Here is a 25,695-nt window from a genome sequence, read left to right as displayed (position 1 = left end):
AGCCATCCATCTCTCTGGCCCTGAATCTGTCTCCTTAAAAGTTTGAAAATGTTAGGATTAAGTAGATGTTTGGGTAAAGATTTTATGATTTACTTAGCTCCTCTAAATATCAATTTTCAATGACTGTATTTGGAATAAGCATTTTCCAGAATGCTTCCAGTAAGAGGAAGACAGCCACACCTAATAATGCACTAGGGAGGATGTTTGGAGTGAAAGCAAAACGCTCGTTTGGGAACTGAACAATAGTTGGCGCTTTAGCCCAATTGTAGGATCTGTTCTTTATAATTGGAAAATTTAAGCATTATGCAAATACAGAATTTAATGAGCAGAATGTCTTCCTCTGGGCTGCTGTAATAGCAATACTAAGCTAAAGCCCAGCATGTGGGATGCACTGTTCAAACCTCAGTCCCACAAACGAACAATAGAACCACACACATCTCTAATAACAGGCATTTATTTTGGCACAGTGTGGCAACTGGGTGGTCTAACAAAAAGGTGGTCAATATTCAGTGTTTGGTGAGACTACCTGCTTCCTAGACTAGACTGATGTCTTCTCCCTGTCCTGATGGGAGATACAAAGGGGCAGGGGCCCTTTGCTTTCTCCTTTATAAGGTAATCCTGTTCATGGGCGCTCCGAATTCATGGCCAACTCACTTTCTAATAATTGATGTTAGGATTTCACTTTATGAATGGGGCCGGCACAACACTCTAAGTAGCCACTTCCATAGTTTTCATGCTTGTAATCTCTTATGTGAGAGCTTGAAATAGTGGTCAGGGTCTCTGTTCTATGTGTGGTTCTGAGAGTATCCTAGTGTCGGCCAGGTATGGAGGACTAAAGTGGTACGGATGGAGTTCGTACCCATGCCCCCTCCTTTTAGACAGTCCTGAACTCCTCACAGACCTACATTAGTCCAAGCTCGGGCCACACTGGTGTTTTTCCTATTTACCATCCTGCTTTGCAGCACCATAGCCCAATCATCCTCACAATTTACTCTAGTGATTCTTCTCGGATACAACTACCTAATGGGCTCCTAGGTAACATTTATGCTGAAGAAAAGATCTGCCCCTCTGAAATCAAGAAATGAGCAAGAATAACTGGACATCTCTCTGGACTGGTGGGGCTTATTTGTTTTTTAGATGTATTAAAAAGGCGCGGTGACACACACCTTTAATCCTAGTATTTGGGAGAGAGATGCTGGCAGATTTCTGAGGCCAGCCAGGATTACAAAGTGAGACAAAAAAAAAAAAAAAAAAAAAAAACCAAAACAAAAAAACTTGCAAAAAAAAAAGCAAAATTAACCATACCTAAACTCTATATATCTTGGTGAACTTCTCTATACAGTTAGAATAGCCATTCTGAACGTGTGGAGTGTTATAGTGGATTTTATACATTCACTATAAAATATATTTTATTCACTTATATACCACCAAAAATACATAAGTGAATAAAAAATCCAAATCAGTTAGCTTTTTATCCTCTTCTGTGACTGTGAGAATTTACTTCAAAACACACATTTGAAATTATGTTTACTTTCCCCTAACAAAATACCCCCAAACTTAATGGATTACAGTAAGTCAGTTCTGAGAGTAGCTTACTTGGGAGGCTCTGTGGCTCTTGCTAGCTGTTGGCAAGAAGCCTTAGTTCTTCATCACGGGAGCCTTCCCATGGAGCTGGTCAAGTGCCTTCCCGTCTCACCTGGCTTCCCCTAGAGTAAATATGGTAGAGAGCAGGAGATAGAAACTGCAGTGACTTCGTGCTTTACCTTCTAGAGTAGCACACTGTCTCTATTGGCTGAGGTAGAAGATATCCCCCTGCCTCCAAGTCTGGAGTGCTGGGATTACAGGCCTGTTCATCACAGTGCTGTTGTGTGGTGCTGGGAATTGAACCCAGGGCTTAGGGCATGCTAGGCCAGCACTCTACCTTTCAAGCTCCATCCCTACTTTATTCTGCTAGAAGTAACTAAATTAGCTTGCCCTCAAGGAAAGGGGTGGAGACTTTGCCTCTTGTAGGCAGCAATAGCAAAGAACTCAGTTCTCTAACCTCTGTGGTAAATTGTTTACCTTCTCCCCTCTTCACACAACCTCTCCAGAAAGCATGACCTGGGAATCTGGTCCAGATGAGCTTTTTAAAGATAGCCATATTCTAAGTGCAACTCTCCCTAGCTATAGGAAAAACAGGAAGCACAGGGTATTTGTAGGCTTATGCTAAAAAACCAAGGAAAGAAAGAACCACTGGTTTACAGCTTCCTGAAGTGCACCTGACCCAGGTTGGCAGTTCCTTAACTAAACTCAAGTCCCGGGGATTGGCCTAATGTCTCGGCATCGCCTTCTCAGTCACCCTTTTCACAAAGGACAGTGTTTGTAGCGAGTTTTCTCAGCCTGTGGAAGCTTGGGAGAAGGAAATCCTTCATTTCCTATTCATCCTCTTTGTTTTTAAGTCCAAGCGGGTGGCGTTTCTGCCGGTGTATGTAATTAATTTTGTCTGTTGTCCTTTGAGTCATGCTGTGCTCAGTGCGTTAGACCACAGCCATCCCCACGAGTTGTGCGAGGTCAGCTCTTCTCTGACTTTGACTCCTTCAGGACAGCTGAGGACAAGTGCCTAAGCTCCCCAGGCTGAGTTTACAGTCACTCCCTTAGTGCCATCTTTAGACTTGACTTTCTTTCTTTCTTTTTTTTTTTTGGTTTTTTTGAGACAGGGTTTCTCTGTGTAGCTTTGCGCCTTTCCTGGACTTGACTTTCTTGACTGGGCTTTAGGTGTCGCTTTGCCTGTAAGCCATTTGTAGTTTTATCATGGTGTGCCATCTGGTGAAGAATTTTCAGAAGCAGCAAGTTTTGGCTTGATCTTGTTTAACAGTGTTTTACTTAACTTCTCTCTGTTCTCTTATATTTTACTGTAACCATCAGCCCCTTCAAACTCCTTCAAATCACCTTCGCTAGACCACCTAATTCTTGAGGGATATTTTCTATTTTCCCTGTTATTAAGGATGATTTTCTGCCATTACCTAATAAAGATCATTTTGTTCTAGTTTCTAGTGAGGTTTTTTGTTTTGTTTTTAACCTTCTTTAAAAAAAACAAAACAAAAAAACAAAAACAAAATCCCAAAAACTATGTGTGTCGGGGGGAGGTGTGCATGTGATACAATGTGTGTGTATGTGTGTGAGTGTGTACATGCATGTACCACAGTGTGTATGTGTGTGGAGGTCAAAGGATAATCTTGGATGTCTGTTTTCACCTTTCATCTTGTTTGAGATAGGGTCTCTTATTGTTTGCCTTTGTGTGGGCAGGCTACCTGACCCGTGATCTTCAAGGAATTCTGTGTCTCTGTTTCCCATCTCCCATAGCAGTTTGGGGAGTGCAGGTGTCCTTATTACTACACCTGGCTTTGCATGGCTTCTGAGGATCCAAACTCAGGTCCTCACACACTTTACCTAGTGAGACATCACCTTAGTCCCTTTCCTGCTCCCCCTCCCTCTTTTCTTTTTTTTTAATAAGCTTTTTTTGTTTGTTTCTTTTTGTGTTTCGAGACAGGGTTTGTCTCTGTGTAGTTTTTGGTGCCTGTCCTGGCTCTCATTCTGTAAGCCAGGCTGGCCTCGAACTCACAGAGATCTGCCTGGCTCTGCCTCCCGAGTGCTGAGATTAAAGGCGTGCGCCACCACCGCCCGGCTTAATAAGCTTTTGCTTACACTTTTGTTGTGGTCTGAATGTTGGTTTCCTCTTAAAATCCTTATATTGGAACTTAATCCTTTGGGAGGCATTAAGTTGTGAATGAAACTAATGCTTTAGGGTGGAGCCTGAGGAACTTGTTTGCATGGTCTATCAAGTGAAGAGCCAGGAGCACTATCCATGAGGACCTGCCCTTCACCAGACACTGAGTCTTCTGGAGACCTGAACCTGGGCTTTGTAGGACTGTAAGTAGTGAGTTTGTATAGGACCAGCTTAAAGTATTTGTTTTGGTAGTCCAAACTGACTAAGAGTGCTTCCCCAAAGTCACCTGCTTCCATACATTAGGAATGCTTCCTAAGCATTCCTGGGGCTTTTTACTCATCCTCCAAAGTCATTCACACAGCCTAATTTCAAAGTTCCTCTCAAAGTTTGGGTTTTGTTACAGCATCTCTTCAGATCTGGGTACCAAAATCTGTATTACCTATCTATTGATGAAGAAAAATGCCTTCAAACTGGGTAGTGGTGGCCCACGCCTTTAACCCCAGCACTCAGGAGGCAGAGGCAGGCAGATCTCTGAGTTTGAGGCCAGCCTACTCTATAGAGTGAGTTCCAGGACAGCCAGGGCTACCCAGAGAAACCCTGTCTCAAAAAACCAACCAACAAACCAACAAACAATGCCTTCACTAGTTTTCTATTGCTGTACATAAACACCCTGATTAAAGCAACTCAGGGGAGAAACAGTTTATTTTAGCTTACAGTTCCAGGAAGCCCACATGTCAAGGAAGGAGTGGCAGCGGTGGAATGATGTCACATTGTAGTGGCAGTCCCTGATGGTTATGATAAACAGCACCGGTGGCGGCGCTGGTTGCGGGCCACAGTCACGACTACCATAGTTACAAAGAGCTTTATTAGAAAGAAGGAGGGGATAGGAGGGAGGAGAGCCAGGCCTGGAGAGAAAGAAAGATGGCGGGAGCAGAGCGGAGAGCAGAGAGAGAGAGTGGGGTCTTCGTCTGGCTTTTAAGGCGTTTACGTAGTTGCCAGCGCACACTGATGATGTAAGACTCAAGACCCTGAACTGCGCATGTGCAGGAGTGAGGGCAGGATCCTAACAGTCCCCAAGTAAAGAGAACAAGAAGTGGGACCAGAGCATAACATCGCAATGCCAGCCTGGTGTGGTGGTGCACGCCTTTGATCCTAGGCAGAGCTCTGCAAGTTCCAGGCCAGCCAAGGGTACATAGTGAGAACCTGCTTCAAATAGACAGACAAACTTCGGTGCCTACTCCCAGTGGCATACTTTCCTGAGCAAAGCTCCTTCTCCTAAAGTGCTACCAGATAGGGATGAAGTGTTCAAGTACATGGGCCTGTGTGGGACATCTTACATACCTAGCAAATCACCCCAAACTTAGTGCCTCAAAACAACAAACATTTGTCTTAGTTTCTGTGAGTTAAGAATTATGTAGTAATTTACCTGATGGTTCTGGACCAAGTGCCATCACAAAACTGAAATAAAGATATTTAGCTGGGCCTGTGGCAGTTCAGAGGCTTAAACTGGCCTGGGAGTCTGCCACTGTGTTCACTCATCTGACTGGCAAAAAGCCTCTGTTCTGCTACAGCTGTTGGCTGTGGTAGCGATTCTGTACCTCAAGGGCTCCTCAGTGGCTCCATGTGGGGCAGCTGTGATGGGGCAGTGAACTTCCTGTCCCTGTGATTGATCAAAGAGAGAAGTGGAAGAAGAAGGAAAAGAAAAAGAGGAAAGAGAGAGGGAGGGAAAGACAGATTCACACACACGCACGCACGCGCGCGCGCACACACACACACACACACACACACACACACACAGATAGACAGAGACAAGGAAAGAGAGACAGAGACAAAGAAGACATCACAATATCCTGAAACCTGCCCAGAAATGCACCATGACGTTCATTGTTATCTGTTTATCAGAAGTGAGTTTATACTTGGGAGGGAAACAGAGTTCCTTCTTCCTTGAAGGAAAAGTCTGAAGGAGTTTATGAATGTTTCAAAATCACCACAGAGATTATACTACATTCCCATGTAAAAACCTTTCTGTGGCTCCCAGTAATGCACAGAACAAAACTTTTTTGAAGCAGGATCTCATTCTGTAGCTCAAAATGGCCTACAGCTCACAATCCTTCTGCCTTAACTTCTCTGGAATTGCAGACATGCGCCACCACGCCCAGCTGAAAACATGAATTCTTTGCTCCAGTTCCCAGCCTTACATGGCCAGGTCCTGGCCATCCATCCCGGGGCACTGGTTTATGCTTGCCCCTTTGCTCACTGTTTTAACCATTTGTGGCCTTACTTCATTTCTTGACAGGACAGGCTCGTCCCCAAAGCCTCTCACCCCTTAGTTTCTGTTCTTTGAAATACATCATCCCCTGGTGCTGCCAGCCTGCCACTATCAGTTTGATCTCAGGCTAAAGTACCACTTCCTCAGAGAAGAAAGAGCAGTCAATCTCAGGTGGCTTCGTGGGTACAATATCATATCATATATTTTGTATAGCACATACATTATAGTTATTTTTCTATTTATAGGGTTACTGTGTTTCAACATTTGAATGTAGCACAGACCTTTTCTTTGAAAAACATTCATTGATGTTTTTTCATTGCTTAGAATTTTACTTCACCTAGGAAATATATTTTGTGTGACTGAACTGTTATTCTATTATACTGCAAACATTGGAGGTAGGATTGTATGTCTCAATCACTTATGCGTCCTGTCTTAGTGACTGTTTATTGCTGTGAAGAGACCATGACCAAGGTAACTCTTATAATGGAAAATGTTTAATTAGGGCTTGCTTACAGTGCAGAACATTAGTCCATTATCATCATGGCAGGAAGCAGACTGGCCTGGCTCTGAAGCAGTAGCTGAGAGCTTTACATCCTGATCCACAGGCAGCAAGCAGAAAGAGAGAGACACTGGGCCTCTAACGGACTTTTGAAATCTCAAAGCCCACCCCCCAAAGACCTACCTCCCCCAATAAGGCCACAGCTTCTAATCATCCCAAACAGTTCATCAACTGGGACTAAGCATGCAAATATATGAGCCTGTGGGGGCGTTCTCATTCAGACCACCACACATCCTAAGAACTTGGCATCTAATAGATGTTAAACATGTGTTGGAGAACAAGGTTTTAGATGAAAATATTTAGTGGCAGGGCTCCGGAGAGATACCTCGGTGGCTGTAGAGCCTGCACCACCAGTATAAGGGCCTGGGTTTGGATCCCAGCACCCAGTTAAAAACTGGATGTAGTGGCACACTTCCAGAACCTCAGTGCTGTGGAAGAGGATGAGACAGTAGGATCCTTAGAGCTCACTGGCCAGCCGGGCCAGAGGAAGAATACTCTGAGTTCACTGAAAGACCCTGTCTTAAAAAACAAGGTGGAGAGCCATTGAGGAAGATACCCCAAATCGACCCTGGCCTCAACACACATGCTCATACATGTGTGCACATGTGAACACATGAACACATACACAAAAATAAGAAAGATTTAGTGGCGTTCAGTACATTTCTCTGCATCACTTAGCTCATCTCTAAGTGTGGTACCCACTTCAAATTTAGACATTTTTGTTCATTCTAAGCTCTTAATACCTTAACTTAGAAAATGCTTGGCGCTTATATTCTGTTTCGAGTCTTTTTGAAATTTAAGTTTTGTTTTATGTGTGTGGATATTTTCTTACATGCATGTTTGAGCACTATTTGTGTATCTGGTACCCATAGAATCTAGAAGGCGTTGGGTCCTCTGGGAACTGGAGTTACAGACAGTTGTGAGCTGCCGTTTAGGTGCTGGGAATTGAATCAAGGTCCTCTGGAAAAGCAGACAGTGCTCTTAACCACTGAGCCATCCATCTCTCCAGTATTTTGTTTGGGTCTTTGTTATCATTCCACATAACTTATTTCAAAACGAAATTCAACATACATTCACTAGTTGGTATCTGTTTTTCATCTAACATTTTTAAATAAGTATTTTGAATGTGAGTGTTGTATATGTGTTGTTTTTCTAAGATACTTTAAAGATTTTCATTTGTCTTAATGATCTGTACATGCCACCTTTTATACTGTATTTCAGTGCTTAAAACCAAATGATAAACTCTTGGTATTCGTGTAGTGTAGGGCTGCTGATATAACAAAACTGGGTTAAAAGAGTAGATTACCCTGGTCATTCTAGAGCTGCTAGTGAGTTCAGTAAACGTGTGTGGCTCAAGGATCATTTTATAGTGATGGGGATTGAACCTCCCATGTGCTGGGCAAGTGCACTGCCACTGAGCTATATCTCCAGTGAGAAAGGCATCTTGTGTACCCCACTTAACTTTGTGAGCAGTAGGGTGGAATGCAATGGGAGGTGATGCCCTTACTCAGAGCAGCTGGGTGGAGCTGAGGAAACGTCTGTGAGTGCTGAACCTGTGATTTGCCCCCTCCTGTTCTTATGTCTCTAAGATTTGTTGGACTGTCTGGAGAGCATCTGGAACTGTATGTTCCAGATAACCGCCCTCAGGTGAACTCACAATCACAATTAATAGAAGCATTGTCCTGAGAAATGATGCAAGATGCTTTGCTGGCTGGCCCCTGGGTTGCAATATCTAAAGCACTGATTTAGTCTCTTGAGTTAGGCTGATTAAAATTAAGCTGGGTTTAATTTTCTTGACCTTTGTGATATATTTTTTTTTAAGTATTGGGATAAAAGTTTTAAAAGTTGCTTCATTTTTTTAAAATTTTTAGATTACCACACTTATTAACCATAAAGATAATACCAAAAAGTCTGATAAAACTCTGCAAGCAATTCAGCGTGTGGGACAAGCTGTCAACTTGGCAGTTGGAAGATTTGTTAAAGTAGGGGAAGCTATAGCCAATGAAAACTGGGATTTGAAAGAAGAAATTAGCATTGCCTGCATTGAAGCTAAGCAAGCAGGTATGTGAATGTTTATCTACCTTTTATTTCTTTATTTGTTGTTGTTGTTGTTGTTTTGTTTTGTTTTAGGAGACAAGGTTTTACCATGTAACCCTTGCTGACCTGGAACTTTCTGTGTAGGCCAGGCTGGCTTTGAACTCATAGAGATCCACCTGTCTCTTCCTCTGCCTCCCAAGCACTGGGATTAAAGCTATGTGCTACCATGGCTACTCTTATAAAGGAAATATTTAATTGTGGTGGTTTGCTTACAGTTTCAGAAGTTCAGTCCATTATCATCATGGTGGGGAGCATGGCAGCATGCAGGCAGATGTGGTGCTGGAGCTGAGAGTCCTACATCTTGCAGGCAACAGGAAGTCACCTGCACACTGGGCGGTATCCTGAGCATAGGAAACCTTAAAGCCCGCCTCCACAGTGATGCACTTCCTCCAACAAGGCCATACCCACTCCAACAAAGCCACACCTCCTGATAGTGGCACTCCCTGTGAAATTATGAGGGTCAGTTATATTCAAACTACCATACACACCCAGCTCTTGTTTCCTTCTTGAGGCAGGTCTTACTACATAGCCCAGGCTATCCTCAAACATAGTGGGAGTCCTTCTGCCCCAGTCTCCCTGGTGCTGGAGTGCATCACCATGCCCAGCTGTGAATACTTATTTAAAGGTTATTTATACCAATTTCATTGTTCTGGATATTATAGGAGATATTTTATTTATTTATTTGGAGGCAGTCTCACTATGTAGCTGGTTGTTCTGGAACTCACTGTATAAACCAGGTTGGCTTTTACCTTGAAGTGATCCTCTTGCCTGTGGATCTCAAGTGCTAGGATTATAGGTGTGTGCCGCTACACCCAGAAAAACTTAAGAATTTGTTTGTTTTCTGCAATGCTGAGGATTGAACCCTGGGCTGTTCCTAGCTCATCAAGCTATCACCAAGCTACATCCTTAACAAAATACTTTAGTTTTGCTTTAAGTTAAGATAGCCTAGAACATTAGTGACCTGAGTTGGCTTTTAGGAATGTTGGGTCTCTCTTGACTCCAGTCCTAAGCCTGAAACACAGGATTCCTTCACTGGTTAGAATAGTGGCATGCCACGCTGACCATTAGCAACTGAGGTGGGCGATACGCAGAAGAGAGGTTGAGAGAGAGGGTTAAGAAGGCAGGTAGGGAGATTTCATAGGCTGTGTTTACAGCAGAAACAGCCTAACACAATGTGATCGAGTTACAGAGAGCAGGAAGAATGCAAAGCACACTTGGTGATGTTGCTGAATAGATAGAATGAGGGTGTTCACTAGAGGAATGGGGGGACTCGGGCTTGACTCTCGGGCTTCTAGACATTTGTTGGCTTAGGAAACCGTTTTATGTGAGAAGCAGAGGAGAAGGCCTTACCCTATTTGTAGTTTATATTTTTCCCATTACAAAAAAGGATTTGAATTGGTTTATAATAAAAGAGATGGTAGATGAATCTATTAAAATAAGAGGAAAAAACATATTTAATTAAGCATGCAATTTATCTTTGTGCTTCCTGGAAAGCAAGACAAAAATGTGAGAAACAGAGGGTTATATAATCCTCATTGTTTGCTGAGAGGAAACAAACTAGTTTGTAAGAGGAGAGTCCTATTTTCCTGGCACCACATTATTCCGTGGGCACTTAAACAGCATGTTACCGAGTACAGTGGACAGTGCGGAGAAACCAGAAGGGCGTTCGTTCTCCAATTGTTCCTGAGAAGCAAGAGGGGAGGGATACAGGGAAGGAGCAGCGTGAGGTCCTGTGCTTCCTCAGCCTTGTCACCTGGCCTCAGTGTGAGCTGGCAGCCCCAGCCCAGGCCCAGGCAAGTCCCTCTGGTGGTCTGGGCCTCACACACCATCTCCTCTAAGCCGACAGACATGCCTCTTGATCCTGTGAGAAACCCCTTCCCCCAACCGTGAGCCTCCTGAGGTTACATAATAAGGAATCTCCATCCTCCAGACGACTGCAGATGAAGATGGCACTCCTGAAGGCTTGCTGGCTCAGTCAGCCCTCAGTGGCCGTTTTCTCCTGGGTGGTGTGTGCACACTTGAGGGCAAGAATATGAAGCAGTGATCAAAACCTAGAGCTTCTGGGTTAATGGCTTACATTCCAGTCCTACCTCCTCCAACAGGCAGAGAGACACTGAGCAAGCCTCAGTGTTCTCAGGGGACAATGGGCCTATTCATATTTGTAGAGGCATGATATGATGTGTGTGTGTGCATTTGGTACAAATAAGTGTTCAACGGATTTTCATGTCATAATTATTGCATTTTATTCTTTCTCTCGGGTGAGTTCCTGTGTTGTTTTTACTTTTTACTTGACTACCTGTCAAGATTTATGTTTTATATGGCAGCTCAGTAAATATTTTTGTTAGAGTGTCTTAGAGTTTTCACTCTAAGGGACTATATTAGTTCATTGCTTATAATAAATTAGAAGTGACAACCAGGAAACTGTAAACTTTGTGCCTTTTCTGGGAATTCTTTGCAGTCTACACTTGGAAGAGCTATGCTGGGAAGGAGACACTTGACCCTGTTCTGCAAGGGACCAGGGGTTACCACCCACTTACTGATTTGTTGAATGCCCATGGTTTAGTCAGAAAAAGGAATAATTAAACAATGCCATCTGCGCAGGCTCTTCTGCGGTGCCTTTGGTGGCCAAGAGTGATAGGAAAAATGGACATTTTCCAGGGGACAAAGAAAACATCTTTTCTTCCAGCTGTTGCTGCTAGACCAGGACCTCAGCCGTTTCCTCTGCTCCTTCCGGCACAATAAGGGTTAGTTCCGAGCACATTTGTCCTCTGCAGATGTTGCCATAAAAACTTAGTGACACAGCAGTGTCCATTGCTGTGTGCAAGTTACCCTCCATGCAGCAGAGTCTCAGACCGGAGTCGGGATGGGGCTTTCCTGGCCCATCCTGAGTCAGCACATCTTAGGATGCTGGGTGGAGGTGTCTGTCCGGCCTTAGTTATCTGCAGGCCTCACTGCGCTGGAGATGTGTTTTGCACACTCCCAATGGCACTGGCAGGCTTCACTTCCTGGTTGGTCACCATGTGGGTCTCTTTGTAGTAAGGCTGCCTGTAACCTGGTACTTGGTTTCCTTCAGAGAGAGAGAAAACAAGATGATGGTCTCGGTTTTTAAAAATTCGTGTATGTATGTGTATCTGTGGCCACGCACATGCCACAGTGCATGTGTAGGTTAGAGACAACTCTTAGGGGTCAGTTTTCTTTATCGTGGTTCTAAAGGTTAAAGTCAGGGCATCAGACTTGCATGGCAAGTGGTCTTGCCCACAGCCATCTCACTGGCTTGGCCTGAGAGGATTTGATCACTCATTTTCAGAAGTGGCGTCGTACCTCCTCTTCTGCCCACCATCTGAGGACACTTGGTGGATATGGGTACCAGCAGGTAGAGCTCTTTGGAGGCTGGCTACCATAAACTTTGATTTATTGGTAAAGCATCAGTTAGCTGTCCATATTTAGTGACCTGTGTTTTGTGTGTACCTGTATCGTTTTGAATTTCTGCTGCCTAAAGCTAAATTTGTCATTTCCTTCCTGAGTCTTTGACCGCCTTTAAACAATTTGGTTTATAATTTTGAAATAGTTTTTTCTTCCTTTCCTTCTTATCACTGGTCAGCTCCTAGGTTTCTATTGTCTTTCCTCCCTGTCTCCTAAATCACTTTCCTTTTCATGTCCTGTGCCTGCCTCTGTGAAGTCCTCTCCCTGCACTGACAGCTGCCCTGCTCTAAGTCTGTTTTTTCCAGTCTGTTCTACGTTTTGTTCTAAGTATTAACTGGTTTATATCCTGGGGTTTGGCCATAGAGATTTTAGTATTTTTTACTTAAGATTTTTTTATGTTACCGGCCAAGACATTATTGTATGTATATAGTAAAATTAACAACCTTTTGTGAGAAACTCAGTCATTAGACATACATATTTTTAGGACCTCAAAATTTATCTTAAACAAAATTATTTTTAAAATCTTGCTAACTGTAACAGTAAGGAGTTTTAGAGAATCACATTGTATTAATTACTTTTCTACTGCTGTGATAAAACACCATGACCAAGGTGTGGTAGTTGAATGTAACCGGCCCTCATAATCTCAGAGGGAGTGGCACTATTAGAAGGTGTGGCTTTGTTGAAGTGGGTAAGGCCTTGTTGGAGGAAGTGTGTCACTGTGGGGTGGGCTTTGAAATTTCCTACGCTCAGGGGACTGCCCAGTTACTCAGTTGACTTCCTGTTGCCTGTAAGATGAAGCACTCCCAGCTCCAGCAGGTCTGCCTGTACGCTGCCATGCTCCCCGTCATGATGATAATGGATTGAAGCTCTGAAACCGTAAGCCACCACCTCAATGAAATGTTTTCTTTATAAGAGTTGCCCTGGTCATGGGGTTCCTTCACAGCCATAGAGACCTAACTGAGAGAAGAAAGAGTGGAGGACTAGATCTAGTCCGTGGTGGTGGAGTGAAGGCGTGACGGCAGGAGCAGGGAACGGGGGCTTGCGTCTTGACCTGAGGCAGGAACCAGAGCGGGTGAAGTAATAAGTCGGAGGTCTTTTAACTCTCAAAGACCACCTAGAGTGACAGACACACTTCCTCCAGCACTTCCTCTGATGTGGCATACACATACATATACAAGCAAAATATCCTTGCACATCAAAAATCAATACAAGAATCTTTAAAAGAATTAAGCTGGGCATGGTGGTGTACACCTTTAGTCCTAGCACAGGGAGGCTGTGAGTTTGAGGCCAGTCTGGTCTACACAGCAAGTTTCAGGCTAGCCATGAAACTTGGCTACGTAGTGGTGAGGAACCTGTCGTAAAACAAAACTGAACTAAAGGAAAACAGTATCAGTTGCCAATGACGAACCCGAAGGTCAGCCAGGGTGTGAACTCTCAAGGGTAAGGGTCTTACTTGGTTTACTTTCCCTACCCTGTCTCCAGGCAGATCAACAGGCAGATTCCTTAGGTATCATTCTTCCAGCCCCACCTCCCCTTTTTCAAGATGTTAGCCCCAAAGCCTTGTCTCTCTACTGTCCTTCGATGTCCCTCCAAATCCAGACAATGGTGGTGATCCACAGTGCCCCTCCTTCCTCACCCCCCTCTGGGGGCCTCATCTAGGCCTGGGCACCTGTGTCCTGCTCACTGCTCTGGATTTAGGTTTCTGGTTCTTAACTCCTGGGAATTTTCTTTTGTCTTGCACAGAGGCAACTTTTAGATTGTGTGGTTGGCCAAACTACTAGAAAGACAAATTGTGTTTTTCTGACCAGGTTAAAGTTTGTCATGGTTCTGAAGAGTGTACTTTTTTTTTTTTTTTTTTTTTTTTTTTTTTTGTGTGTGTGTGTGTGTGTGTGTGTGTGTGTGTGTGTGTGTGGTTTTTCTGCTGGAAAGCATCCCAGGAGCATCTAAGGCAGGGTTGTTTCTTGTGCCTGAAGTTCCCATGCATGCTGTAGCCACGGTGAGAGAAAAGTCTAGCTTTTTGTTCGAGTGTTTTATTCCCAACAGAACATTCCTCTTTCTTGTTAGGAGAAACAATTGCAGCACTCACGGATGTGGCCAGATGGAATCATCTGGACTCGGATGGCCAGAGCACAATTCTGACAGACAAATCAGGAGTTGTGCAGGCGGCCAGGCTGCTGCTGTCCTCGGTGACAAAGGTGTTGCTGCTGGCAGACCGCGTCGTCATCAAGCAGATAGTGACGTCCAGAAACAAGGTATTCACTTGTGTCTGTGCTTGTGTCTCAGGATGGCTCAGAATCCTGTGGAGGTGACATCCAGATCGTTGGCTATGCGTGTTAGTTCATTATTTATAGCACCCATCGTCCAGAGTTTAAAATAGTGCGTTCCTACACCTACCATCTCCAATTTACCGAGCTTACTTATTTCTGTTTTTAAAAAAATATTAGTTTTTTATGTATATGATTGTTTGCCTGCATGTAAGTCTGTGTATCATAGGTATGCCTAGTGCTCACAGAGTCCAGAAGAGGGATTCAGATCTCCTGAAACTGGAGTGACAGATGGCTGTGAGCTGCCATGTGGGTGCTGGGAATCGAACCTGAATCCTCTGGAAAAACAGTCAGTGCTCCTAACCACTGAGCCATCTCTCCAGCCCCAGGCCTAAACTTTGAAATGCAAATAATGTTTCTGATTTAACAGCAACAACACAGCAAAAGTCTTGTTGAGGCTTACTGCCAATGTATGCAATTTGGGAAGAAAAGCTAAGCTGATGTTGGATGCGGTAGAGACCTAGTTAACAAATATTCTGAGTCCTTCAGTACTTTTATCCAGTCAGAGAGTAACCATTTATAAGCTAGAGACAAATGTAAATCACTGGGCTCTGGCTATAGCCCAGTAGGTAGAATGCTTGCCTAGCATGCACTAAGCCCTGGTTTCAATCCCCAGCACATATAAAATGGAATGTCGTGTACACACCTGTAATCACAGCACTTGGGAAATGGACGCAGGATGATCAGGAGGTCAAGGTCAGCCTCAGCTACACTGAAGTTTGGAGACCAGCCTGGGCTACGTGAGACCCTGTCTAAAAAAAAAAATTATCTGAAACTATAATTATCCACAACTACAAAGCTCCCATAGTTAGAGCCCTTAAATATTTCTAAAGAATTGCAAACGTAAAGAATGGATAAACCCTTGCCCTCCCTCAGACAGTGACCCTGATCACTGAGAACTAAGCAACATTGCTTTCTGTTGATGCTCCCCTAGGTGAGGTGGACAGCAACCAAATCAGCCAGGGAGGAGGTGCATCCTCTTAGTAGGATCTGAGGGTGGCCCTGTTGACCCCCCTACCCCCCCCCCCCCCAGGAATGTTCTAGAGAGGAGATTCATCCTCTCAGTAGGATCTGAGGGTGGTCCCATTGATCCCCCTACCCCACCCCAGGAATGTTCTAGGGAGGAGGTGCATCCTCTCAGTAGGATCTGAGGGTGGCCCCGTCGACCCCCCTACCCCACCCCAGGAATGTTCTAGGGAGGAAGTGCATCCTCTCAGTAGGATCTGAGGGTGGCCCTGTTGATCCCCTCACCCCCCCTGGAATGTTCTAGGGAGGAGGTGCATCCTCTCAGTAGGATCTGAGGGTGGCCCTGTTGACCCCTCTACCCCACCCCAGGAATGTTCTAGGGAGGAGGTGCATCCTCTCAGTAGGATCTGAGGGTGGTCCATTGACCCCCCCCAACCCCCCAGGAATGTTCTAGAGAGGAGATTCATCCTCTCAGTAGGATCTGAGGGTGGCCCTGTTGACCCCCCTACCCCCCCAGGAATGTTCTAGTGAGGAGATGCATCCTCTCAGTAGGATCTGAGGGTGGTCCCATTGACCCCCTCATCCCCTAGGAATGTTCTAGGGAGGAGGTGCATCATCCTCTCAGTAGGATCTGAGGGTGGCCCTGTTGACCTCCTCACCCACCCACCCCAGGAATGTTCTAGTGAGGAGGTGCATCCTCTCAGTAGGATCTGAGGGTGGCCCTGTTGACCCCCTCCACCCCTCAGGAACGTTGAGCAAACCAAAAAAGTGTAAGTTTAAAGAGAAAAAGAAATTGGAGAGAGTGACAGACAAAGGAAGAGTTTCCTGTCTTTCGAGGTGGAGGCTGTGCTCAGTGTGCCGGCTTCCTTATCTGTGGAACTGCTTGTGTTTCCTGAGCTGCCTGGGCAGGTTAGCAGGCCAAATGCTCTCCATAGCCTCAGTGAAAATGAGCAAGCACAGGATATCTGTGTTTTTCTAACCTATCTTGCTCTGGCCAAAATTCAGTAGTTATTTTAGAAAAAAAAAAACTATCAGAAAATATGTTTCACATTTGTCTACTGTTTTTCTTATGTCAAGGAAGCAGCATTTTAGGCTGGTTGTACTGTTCATGTTCTGTTCCCTCTTCGCTGCCCGAAGTTTCTTGGCAGTTGATCTAGTCTGCACAGCAGCGCCCGACTGATCAAACTGTTTTTCAACTGAGAATTCCTAAACCCCCATCCTACTCCTGGCTCTGTGGATTACTTCCCCTCCATTTTCTTTCAAAACTGGGGTTCCTCTAGTCCTAGTTCAATGACCTGTATAGTTTCTGTATGTTTTTTTTTTTTCCTCCTCACTGCCTTCTTAGTTCTTATGCTACCATTGTCAACTGTCTGCTGCTGTAACAAAATGCCTACAGCTAGGTTCTTTATAAAGACGAGAGGTTTATTTAGCTTGCCTCATCTCTTCAGCCCCTGACTAGCCAAATAGGTGAGCTCCAGGTTTAGGACCCTGCCTCAGTAAATAAAGAGAGGGATTAGTGAACACACCCAACGTCCAGCTCTGTCCTTCACATCTGTGTACACATGTGTATCTGCACACACATTTATTCACACACATGAATGTATACATACATATACCAATAAATACTTCAAATGAAAAAAGTTCAAGATCATCCTCAGTTCCATGGGGAGTTTGAGGTCAGCCTAGGCTAGGGACTGTGTGTCAAAAAACAAAACAAACACACAAAACCCCCAAATACACAAAGGAAGATCTCATTCGTGAAGCCAAGTGTGAAGAAGCAAAGAATGGGCAGAACTGCTGTTATTGCTATGCTCAGACATGCTTTGAAGGAGCCTCCATGGCCCTGTGCTGGGGGCCCTGGGCCCCCGTGTGTTCATGTGAGAGTTGGTGGAGTCTTCCGAAGGTGACATCTATTCAAAGGCCCATAAGTCACTGCAGGTGTTGCCATCAGAGGTGATTAACACAGCCTGCACGGAGCTCCTTAAGAGTTACTATTATTAAAAGATAAGATTGAGCTGGGGGTGGCTCTCATGCCTGTAATCTCAGCTCTTGAGAGGCTGAGGCAGGAGGATCACCATGAATTCAGGACCAGACTATGGGACTACATAGTGAGTCTAAGGCCAGCCTAAGTCACATTGAGAGACCCTGCAAAGTACAGAATCTACCTCTAGGTAGAGACACGCCCTTGTCTCCTCTTTAAGGGTTAATCCAGCAGGGAAGGTCAGGGACCTGCCTAGGAAGACCCCTAGAAATGCAGGCTCACCCAGGACAGTGTGCTTTTCCTTTTCAGAATCCCTTGCCCCGCCGTGCAGCCCCTAAGCCCAGAGGTTCAGCTGGTTCTGTGCTGAGGCTGCCCTTTGCTTTTCACCTGTCTTTTTCCTGCAGATGCTTTTAACTCCCTACGCACTATTTAGTCAAGAATTTTTTTCTTCCTTTGAATATAAGCAAACTCACATCTCCTTATCCTAAAACCAAGTCAAATTCCCTAAGTGGTTCTAACTGTTGAACTTTTATGTCTTAGAGGTCTCTCTCTCTCTCTGTGTCTCTCTGTGTCTCTGTCTCTCTTTGTGTCTCTGTGTGTGTGTCTCTCTCTGTCTCTCTCTCTGTCTCTCTGTCTCTCTCTCTCTCTCTGTCTCTCTCTCTCTCTCTCTCTCTCTCTCTCTCTCTCTCTCTGTTTCCTTAAGATTTCTCAGCTTTCCCATAGAATTTAGAGCTTTTCTTCTTTCGCTCCACTCTGCTCAGCTCTGGAAGTCTCAGTCTGCGTCTTGTTGATTGCCCAACAGTAATGTATTTTCTGTTTTGCAGGTTCTTGCAACCATGGAGAGACTGGAGAAAGTGAACAGCTTCCAGGAGTTTGTGCAGATATTCAGTCAGTTTGGAAATGAAATGGTGGAGTTTGCGCATCTGACGGGAGACAGACAAAATGTATGTCCTTACCACACTGAAAATTCTTCAGATAAATGTGTACCTTTTACTTTGGGTAGAAATATGATCTTTTTAATCACTTGAATTGACTTCTTTACTCACTAAATCTATGATATTGGTCTTAAAAACCTTTATAATTAATCTGGGGTATGTAGTAGATTAATGTGTCTTTTTGTACATATATGGCAATTAATAATGCCTGCACTAGGAACAGTCTGGCTGTGTGGAAGGCCAACTTTCCCTTTCATGAGGTGTTCCATTTGGCTCTTCTACCAGGGCTCAGGCAGACAAGTTGAACTAGTACGTGTAATTTTAGAATATTTTCTATATATTTGTTTACTTACTATACTAGATTAATATTAAGAACACATACTATTGTTCTATTTGCACTGGCTATATTACATTAGGTATTTAATATACATGATTGCATTTAATATTCAAAGCAATCCTACAAATTGAGTATTGTTATTAGTGTTTTATACATAAGGGAACCAAACCTGAGATGGATTTCTCTAAGATCACTCTGCTAGTGGATGGAATTTGGTTACATCTATTCCTAAAGCCTGTCATTGTTCAACTGCAGCTCAGTGTCTGTTCTTTGAGACCTGCTCCCCAATTCAGACCAATGTTTCTAAGTTTGAGGAGGTAGAAGACCACAGCATGTCAGAACAGACTCTCTCTGGTTGAGATGTTTGCTTATGAACCATCTTGTCAGCAGGCCTGACCTGTGGTCCTGAGATCTGGACATCCTTGCTCAGGCCACTCCTTCAGTTTTGGACATGAGCTTTCCTGGTTGCAGCTACAGTTGGGAGATGGCCATTGGCCTGGAAAATGGCAGGCTGGGGAGCAGTATTTGTCTCTGAAAAAACTGAATGTTTAGGTGGCTGGCAAGCTGGCTGGGTGGGTAAAGGCACTGGCCTGAGTTCAGTCCTCAGGATCCACATGGTGGAAGGAGATTTCAACTCCCGTAAGTTGTCCTCTGACCTCCACAGGAATGCTATGACATGCGCATGCCCATGCATGCATGTGAGCACACACAGATACACAGACACACAGACATACCCACATATGTGCACTTGCACACAAAATCAACAAATAAATGAAATACAAATTTTGGAAAGTCACCTGAGTAACACCTTGTCTCATTTTCTGTTCTGCCACCATTGTTCTTTCATACTTTGGTTTCTTTTCTTTCTCTTCTTCTCTCATCAACCTTTCCCTCTGCCCTCCCCATACTCTTCCCCTATAAAGATTCTTAGCCTAAGTATTTTTATGACAGTTCATCATCTAACAGTTTTCGATCACTTGGGCCAGTGTAGTGTGACTCCGATTCCAAAGCCTGTGTAGCTCTTTTGGCTGTGTTTCCTGTTGGCCACACAAAGGGGAAAACCTCCACTGTTATTCTGATTTGTAGTTAGGAATTCGGTATGGAGCCAGGATGGTGGCCTGCTCCTGTAATCCCAGCACTTGGGATTCTAAGGCAACAGGATCACCATTACTTTGAGGCCAACCTAGGCCTGCCTGGTAACTTCCAGGATAGCCTGTGCTACACGGCAAGACCCTGCCTCAGAAATCAAAAAAGAAAATAAAATTGGTCTGTAGAATATTGGTGTAGAGAATATTTCTCCAGGGTCCAATAAGACTGTGAACAACTCTTTTAAACTTGGGCATTTGGCTGAAGGATAGCCCTAGCTGGCTTGGAACTCACTGTATAGACCAGGCTATCTTCAAATTCATAGAGATCCTCCTGTCTCTGCTTTCCCAGTTCTGGGATTTAAGGCGTGCACCACCTCACCTGGCAGGAATACCTATTAAATTTAACTCATCAGGTAGAGAGTAGTAGGTATTTTCCCCACTGGGGTTTGGTAAGTGCTGTGCCTAGCTTACTTTCTTAGTGTTTGTTTCCAGAGTTTGAGCCCTTTCTTTCTTAATTTGGTCAGAATGTGCTGAAAATAGCCATCAGCTAGTCTCTTCAGACTCAGCAGATTCTCCTAACTTACTGGGAATTGGAGTACTCTAGGTACTGGGGACCTAACAGTAAGGAAGCCAAAGTCCCTGCCCTATGGAACTTCTGTTTCAGAGGGTGTGGGAGGAGGCAGACGGTAACACAGACATGTGGACTGCAGTACGTGACCTCAGAGAGGGAAACCAGCCGTTCTGCCTCCTCTCTTTTCTGTACTGAGCAGTGTGACTGGCCTTTTGGATATTGTTGTTGAGTGAATGGTTTTTCAAAAGATCAGGTTGCTGATATGATCTTAGACTACCCAGTGATTTGATTTCATCTTTAGGATTTGAAAGATGAAAAGAAAAAGGCCAGAATGGCAGTGGCAAGGGCCGTGCTTGAAAAGGGCACAATGATGCTCCTCACAGCTTCAAAGGTAAGCGCCTGTGTTACTCATCTGAGTCAATGATGAGAACAACCTGAGCAAATGCATCAACCGTGCGAGCCTCACATTTTATTTCATTTATTCTTTTCTTATGCAGAGGACTGCACTCAGTGCCTTGTGCCTGCTAAGCATGTACTCCACCACTCAGCCTCCCCCCAGCCCTCCCTACTTGGCATTTTTGAAGTGATGAAAACAGTACCTTAGAACCAAGTCAGATCTGTTTCTAGTATAGTGAATGCTAACCTTCCTTCCCCAGCTCCTGAATCTGAGCTTGCTTTGACTCAGCAGTTAAGCAGAAGAGAGGGGATCAAGTATTGTGAACAGAGGCTGCCAGGCACCGTAATACACTACAGAATTTGCCAGGCCACACGATCTAGTAAAAGCTGAGCAAGTCAGGATTGGTTAAGCACAACTAGGGGAGTATGTGGAATGAAGCCTCCGTTGGTTTCTTCCATGAATTCACAGCCTCTCCTTTCTATTTCCACTTTTATAAAATGATGGCACAGCAGTGTGTGTTCCCAAACCCCAGTTGGTACAGTTCAGGGATGAGCTGGTAAATGTCTCCATAGGAGTTTATAGAGAACTGCCTTTTCCTCTGGAGTATTTACTGATACCCTGGGATCAGCAAAAGCACAAAAGCAGAGGCAGATGTTCTGTTCAATCTAGAACCTGGAGTAGATGCTTGCATCACGTTTTAAAAGGGAACGATGCAGCCACAGTCATCTGTCATTTTGCTCAGTTTCCCCACTCCTTTCTTGTTCTTGCATGTGTGAGGCAGCTCTTAACAGACACTTTTAATCATGATAACGATGTCGGGTTTTTCCATCATTGAAATCAAGACGAATGCACTGTTGACGTTTGAAGATGCAGCTTTTCTCTCTGGTCGTTCACTTAACCTTGCTGTCGCTTTTTACTCATCCTGCTTCCACACTAGTGAGGAGAGGCAGCTGGGGGAGCCGGGGAGCCAGGAGATTTGGGTAAAGAACCATTTTTATTAGCATGGCATGTTCTCTGTAAGATTTTAATGTGTTATGATACGAGTTATTATTAAAATAAACCCCTCAACTGTTGGGAAGACATGTCTCAGGCATCCCAGCTGTGACTCAGCCCATAAAAACAAAGAAGGAGTGTTTGACCGGATGAGAGTGGCCCTGGATAAGGTCATCGAGATCGTGACTGAGTGCAGACAGAACGGAGGGACTGACAGCTCATCTATCAGCATTTTCGCTGGGATTAAAGAGTTGAAGGTAAGGAGGAAGAGTAGCTGTTGCCCTGTTCCCTTTGTCATTCCTGAGAGCATTATTGTGTATAGTGATCGGGTTTCGTGTAATGATTTGGAGTGCTTCTTCTGGGGTCGCGAGATGGCTCAGTGGTCGAGAGTGCTTGCTGTTTTTGAAGAGCACCAAAGTTAGGGTCCCAGAACCCATACTGGGTGCCTCATAACTGCATGAGACTAGCTCCAGGGACTCTGACACACTCTTTTAACCTCCCTGGGTGCCCATACTCATGTGCATCCCTCCCCACACACGAACACCATACACATAATTAAAAAAAAAAACCAGAGTGGTTCTTCACAGAAAGCAATATCTCTCAGGGGCTGCAGAGCTGGCTCAATGGTTGAGAGCATGGACTGCTCTTGCAGAGGACCAATTCATTTGTTAGCACGTACATGGCAGCTCACAGCTGCCTGTAACTCCATTCCAGGGGATCTGATGCCCTAATCTGGCCTCCCTGTCATCAGGCATGCACTTGGTGTACATATGTACATACAGGCAAATCACATATGTACATACAGGCAAATCACTCATACACATTTAAAAAAAATCGAATATATTTCTTTAATGTAATACCATTTTCTGTGGAAATCTGACAGTGAGCAATATGGGCTCAGGGTTAGGTTGACAGACAATACAGGTCCTTGTTTATAGCAGCAGCCCTGTTGAACTGCTGGTTTAGACAGACTCCTTCGTGTAGAGCCTTCTGCAGCTGATCACAAGCAGCATACAATCTCTGCTGGGATCCTTGCTCTTCCTTGTATGATAGGATCCACATGTGGAGACTGTAACAGTAGCAACAGCAACAGTTACAGCTCTAAAAGAAATCCTACTAACATTCAGGGTCCTCACTCTGTGCCAGCTCAGTCCGAGTGCTTTAAATGTGTGGACGCCTGGGATCCTCACAAGTACTGTTGCCATTCTCTTCCTGGTGCTGTTAGGGAGTCTGAGAGACAGAGATGAGAAGGACTTCCTGCCTCAGTACCAGAGCTGAGATTTGACTCCAGGTGGTCCGACTTCTCCTCAAGAGGGCCCTATAGCATTGTCTAATGCAGCATCATTTACCAGATAAGAAAATGGAAGGAGGCCCTGAAAAGTTACCTGATATACTAAGGGTGGCACACCTAGAGTAAGCAGAGCTGAGTCAGGCATGGTGTTCTTTCTGTCTCACTGCACCGTGACCTTGAGTGAAGATCCAGGTCAGAACAGGGAGTGAAAAAGCAGCAGGGGAGAACTGTTCTCTCTGCTGACCGTGGCGTAAGAAGGTGCTCCCAGAATGGGACCCAGCTGTGTAGCTCAGGCTGATCTCAGAATGCCATCCTCCTGCCTCAGCCTCATGAGTGCTGGGATTACAGGCATGGAACACTATGCCTGACTTGACACTGGTCTCTTTTTGATGGCAAAAATAATCTGTAGAGAGAAATTTAATACTTTTTATTTGGTATTGTAAGTGGCCATATCTTATGTAAACAGAACTTAATATCTTTCAAAGGACCAATATAACTCTATTAAGTTGCTTTTTAAACACATACACAGACACACACAGACACAGACACGCACGCATGCACGCACGCACGCACGCACGCACGCACACAGAGCCTAAAATGAAAATAAAGATCAATAACATAAATAATGTGAGTTGCACATGATTAACTTTTAGGTTTCAGTTATTGAAATTCTCAGGTCATCATTGTCTGTTCCTTACTTATTATCCATGTTATTTTAAATTTTTTTTATTACATTTATTTAGTGTGTGTGTGTGTGTGTGTGTGTGTGTGTGTGTGTGTGTGTGTGTGAGGTCTGATGACAACTTGTAGGCATCCATTCTCTCCTTCCAACTTGCAAGTCCTGAAGACTGGACTCAGGTCATCAATCTTGGTAGCATGAATCTTACTTGCTAAGTCATTCAACAACCTCTATTCATGTTACTTCTTAACTAAAAAGAAAATTCCCCAGGATGGAGTGATGATTGGACACAACTCAGGCCAAGACAAAGGGCAGCACTCGCTTCCCGTCTGGCCTCGTGACTTTCCCCAGCTGGTATTTCACAGGTCGTGCTAAAATGGGGCCTGTGTAAGGATTATTTTGAAATAACTGTGGCGGGAATTTAAAGTGCAAGGTCTACATCGGTGTGCCTGTCAGTGCATTCACTAATTGTGACCACAGTCGTGATCATTACTGCCTTTTGTCTCTGAGTCCAGGTTGTGTCTTAAAAGAGTTCATGGGCTAGAAGCTAAGGTTGCGGTGGCGTAAGTCAAGAGAGAAGGGTTTCCCATGAGTCCATTACACACTGGAAGAACTCTACGCACAGAGTAGGTGGAGCGAGAGAACCCTGAGAGTCTCCAGAAGAAGGATAGGCTGCCAGGGTAGTGCATGCAGAGAAGACTATGGAGACCTTTATGCCAGACATTAGCCCTTGATTTTGCAGCCGGGGAGGAGCTACCGAGAGGTCATGTGGCATTATCAGTTCAGAAAGGTGATACGGTCCTCCTGGTAGAGGATGTTTGTGCCAGTGTGTGCTATTAGGGACATAAAACAAAATGCAAAATCTGTTAGGAGATTGGGAGAGGTTCTGGGTGAGCAAAGGCACGCCTGATGCCCTTTCTAGCCCCGTCACCCTCAGCACTGTGCTCTACCTCCTGCGATTCAGCACACCACACTTGAGTGCAAACTTCCTTGGGACTTTGCCTAAGTATTTTTCCAGCTGCAGACGCTTCACCTGGAGGCTGGTTTGTTATTTCTACCAATTCGACACACCAGTGCCTTTCTGCCTTGGTATTCTCTGATGGTGTGGCAATGTCATTGTATTAACAGCTGTTGAACAAAGGCCTTGCGTGGCCATTGATGACTCTTGAACAAAGTGGCCTTCCAGGTAACTGGAGAATATAGTGACAATTGGATGGAGGCTACAATACTCCTAAGCCTGGAAAAGGACTTGCTAGTGCATCTCCAGGACACTGTTAGAACTTGTTGCCCATTTTGGAGATACTTAGATGGATTTTCCATGCCTTTTGCCCTCAGTTGAACATTGAAGCTCTTCGGGAGAATCTTTACTTTGAGTCCAAGGAGAACCTTTCTGCTGCATTGGAGGTCATCTTGGAGCGTGTGGAGGACTTCACCGATTCTGCCTACACCAGCCATGAGCACAGGGAACGCATCTTGGAGCTGTCTACTCAGGCGAGAACAGAACTGCAACAGTTCGTTTCCGTGTGGATGCAAGCTGTAAGCACTGTTCATTAGAGTAAATCTTGGGCAATAGCTTTTCACTTAATGTTTAGAGAGGTGTGGGAGGTAACACAACCAACAGGGCTATGAGTTTGGTTGGTACAGGACAAGCATGCCTTATCCCTTTTCTCCATCCGTGTGGCTCACAGCACCTGCCATGTTCAGGCTGCCGATTCTCCTCGTGGCCAGGCTGGATTCTGTGCCGTTCTTACCATCTACAGTTTCCCTGTTTTCCCCATTCTTCTGCCATATTCACTTCTGGAAAATTCCTCCTCCTAATGCTTCTTTAGTGTGGAGAGCAGAGGAATAAACGTATTAGAGGTCCTTGAAACGTGAGTCTGCTGCCGGTGCCGTTCAGATGTGCAGCGTGCTGAGGACAGCTGATGTACAGACAATATTTCAGAATGCTTATTGGGGTCTGGATGCAATGAAGGTCAGAGCAGATCTAGTGTAGGTAAAAGAGTCTGTCACTCTCGTACAGACTCCTGGACTAAGGCAGCCAGCAGCCACTTAAGAGGCCTGAGTGCATGCTTCCAACAC

At 44.7% G+C, this 25,695-nt stretch overlaps 1 protein-coding gene across 2 annotated transcripts in view; it reads left to right on the top strand.

Moving 5' to 3' along the window:
• Ctnnal1 (catenin alpha like 1) overlaps window positions 1–25,695 on the top strand; it is a 56,245-nt gene that overhangs the window by 6,440 nt on the left and 24,110 nt on the right. For both annotated transcript variants that reach the window (XM_059254377.1, XM_059254378.1), the window contains exons 2-7: window positions 8,406–8,595; window positions 14,119–14,306; window positions 18,150–18,269; window positions 20,558–20,647; window positions 21,733–21,903; window positions 24,952–25,152. In XM_059254377.1, the coding sequence (XP_059110360.1) occupies window positions 8,406–8,595; window positions 14,119–14,306; window positions 18,150–18,269; window positions 20,558–20,647; window positions 21,733–21,903; window positions 24,952–25,152 (960 nt within the window). The remainder of the gene's footprint in view (window positions 1–8,405; window positions 8,596–14,118; window positions 14,307–18,149; window positions 18,270–20,557; window positions 20,648–21,732; window positions 21,904–24,951; window positions 25,153–25,695) is intronic.

This window comes from Peromyscus eremicus, chromosome 2, assembly GCF_949786415.1.
Source record: "Peromyscus eremicus chromosome 2, PerEre_H2_v1, whole genome shotgun sequence".
NCBI classification, from domain to species: domain Eukaryota; kingdom Metazoa; phylum Chordata; class Mammalia; order Rodentia; family Cricetidae; genus Peromyscus; species Peromyscus eremicus.
This window is presented reverse-complemented; position numbering and strand designations above follow the sequence as displayed.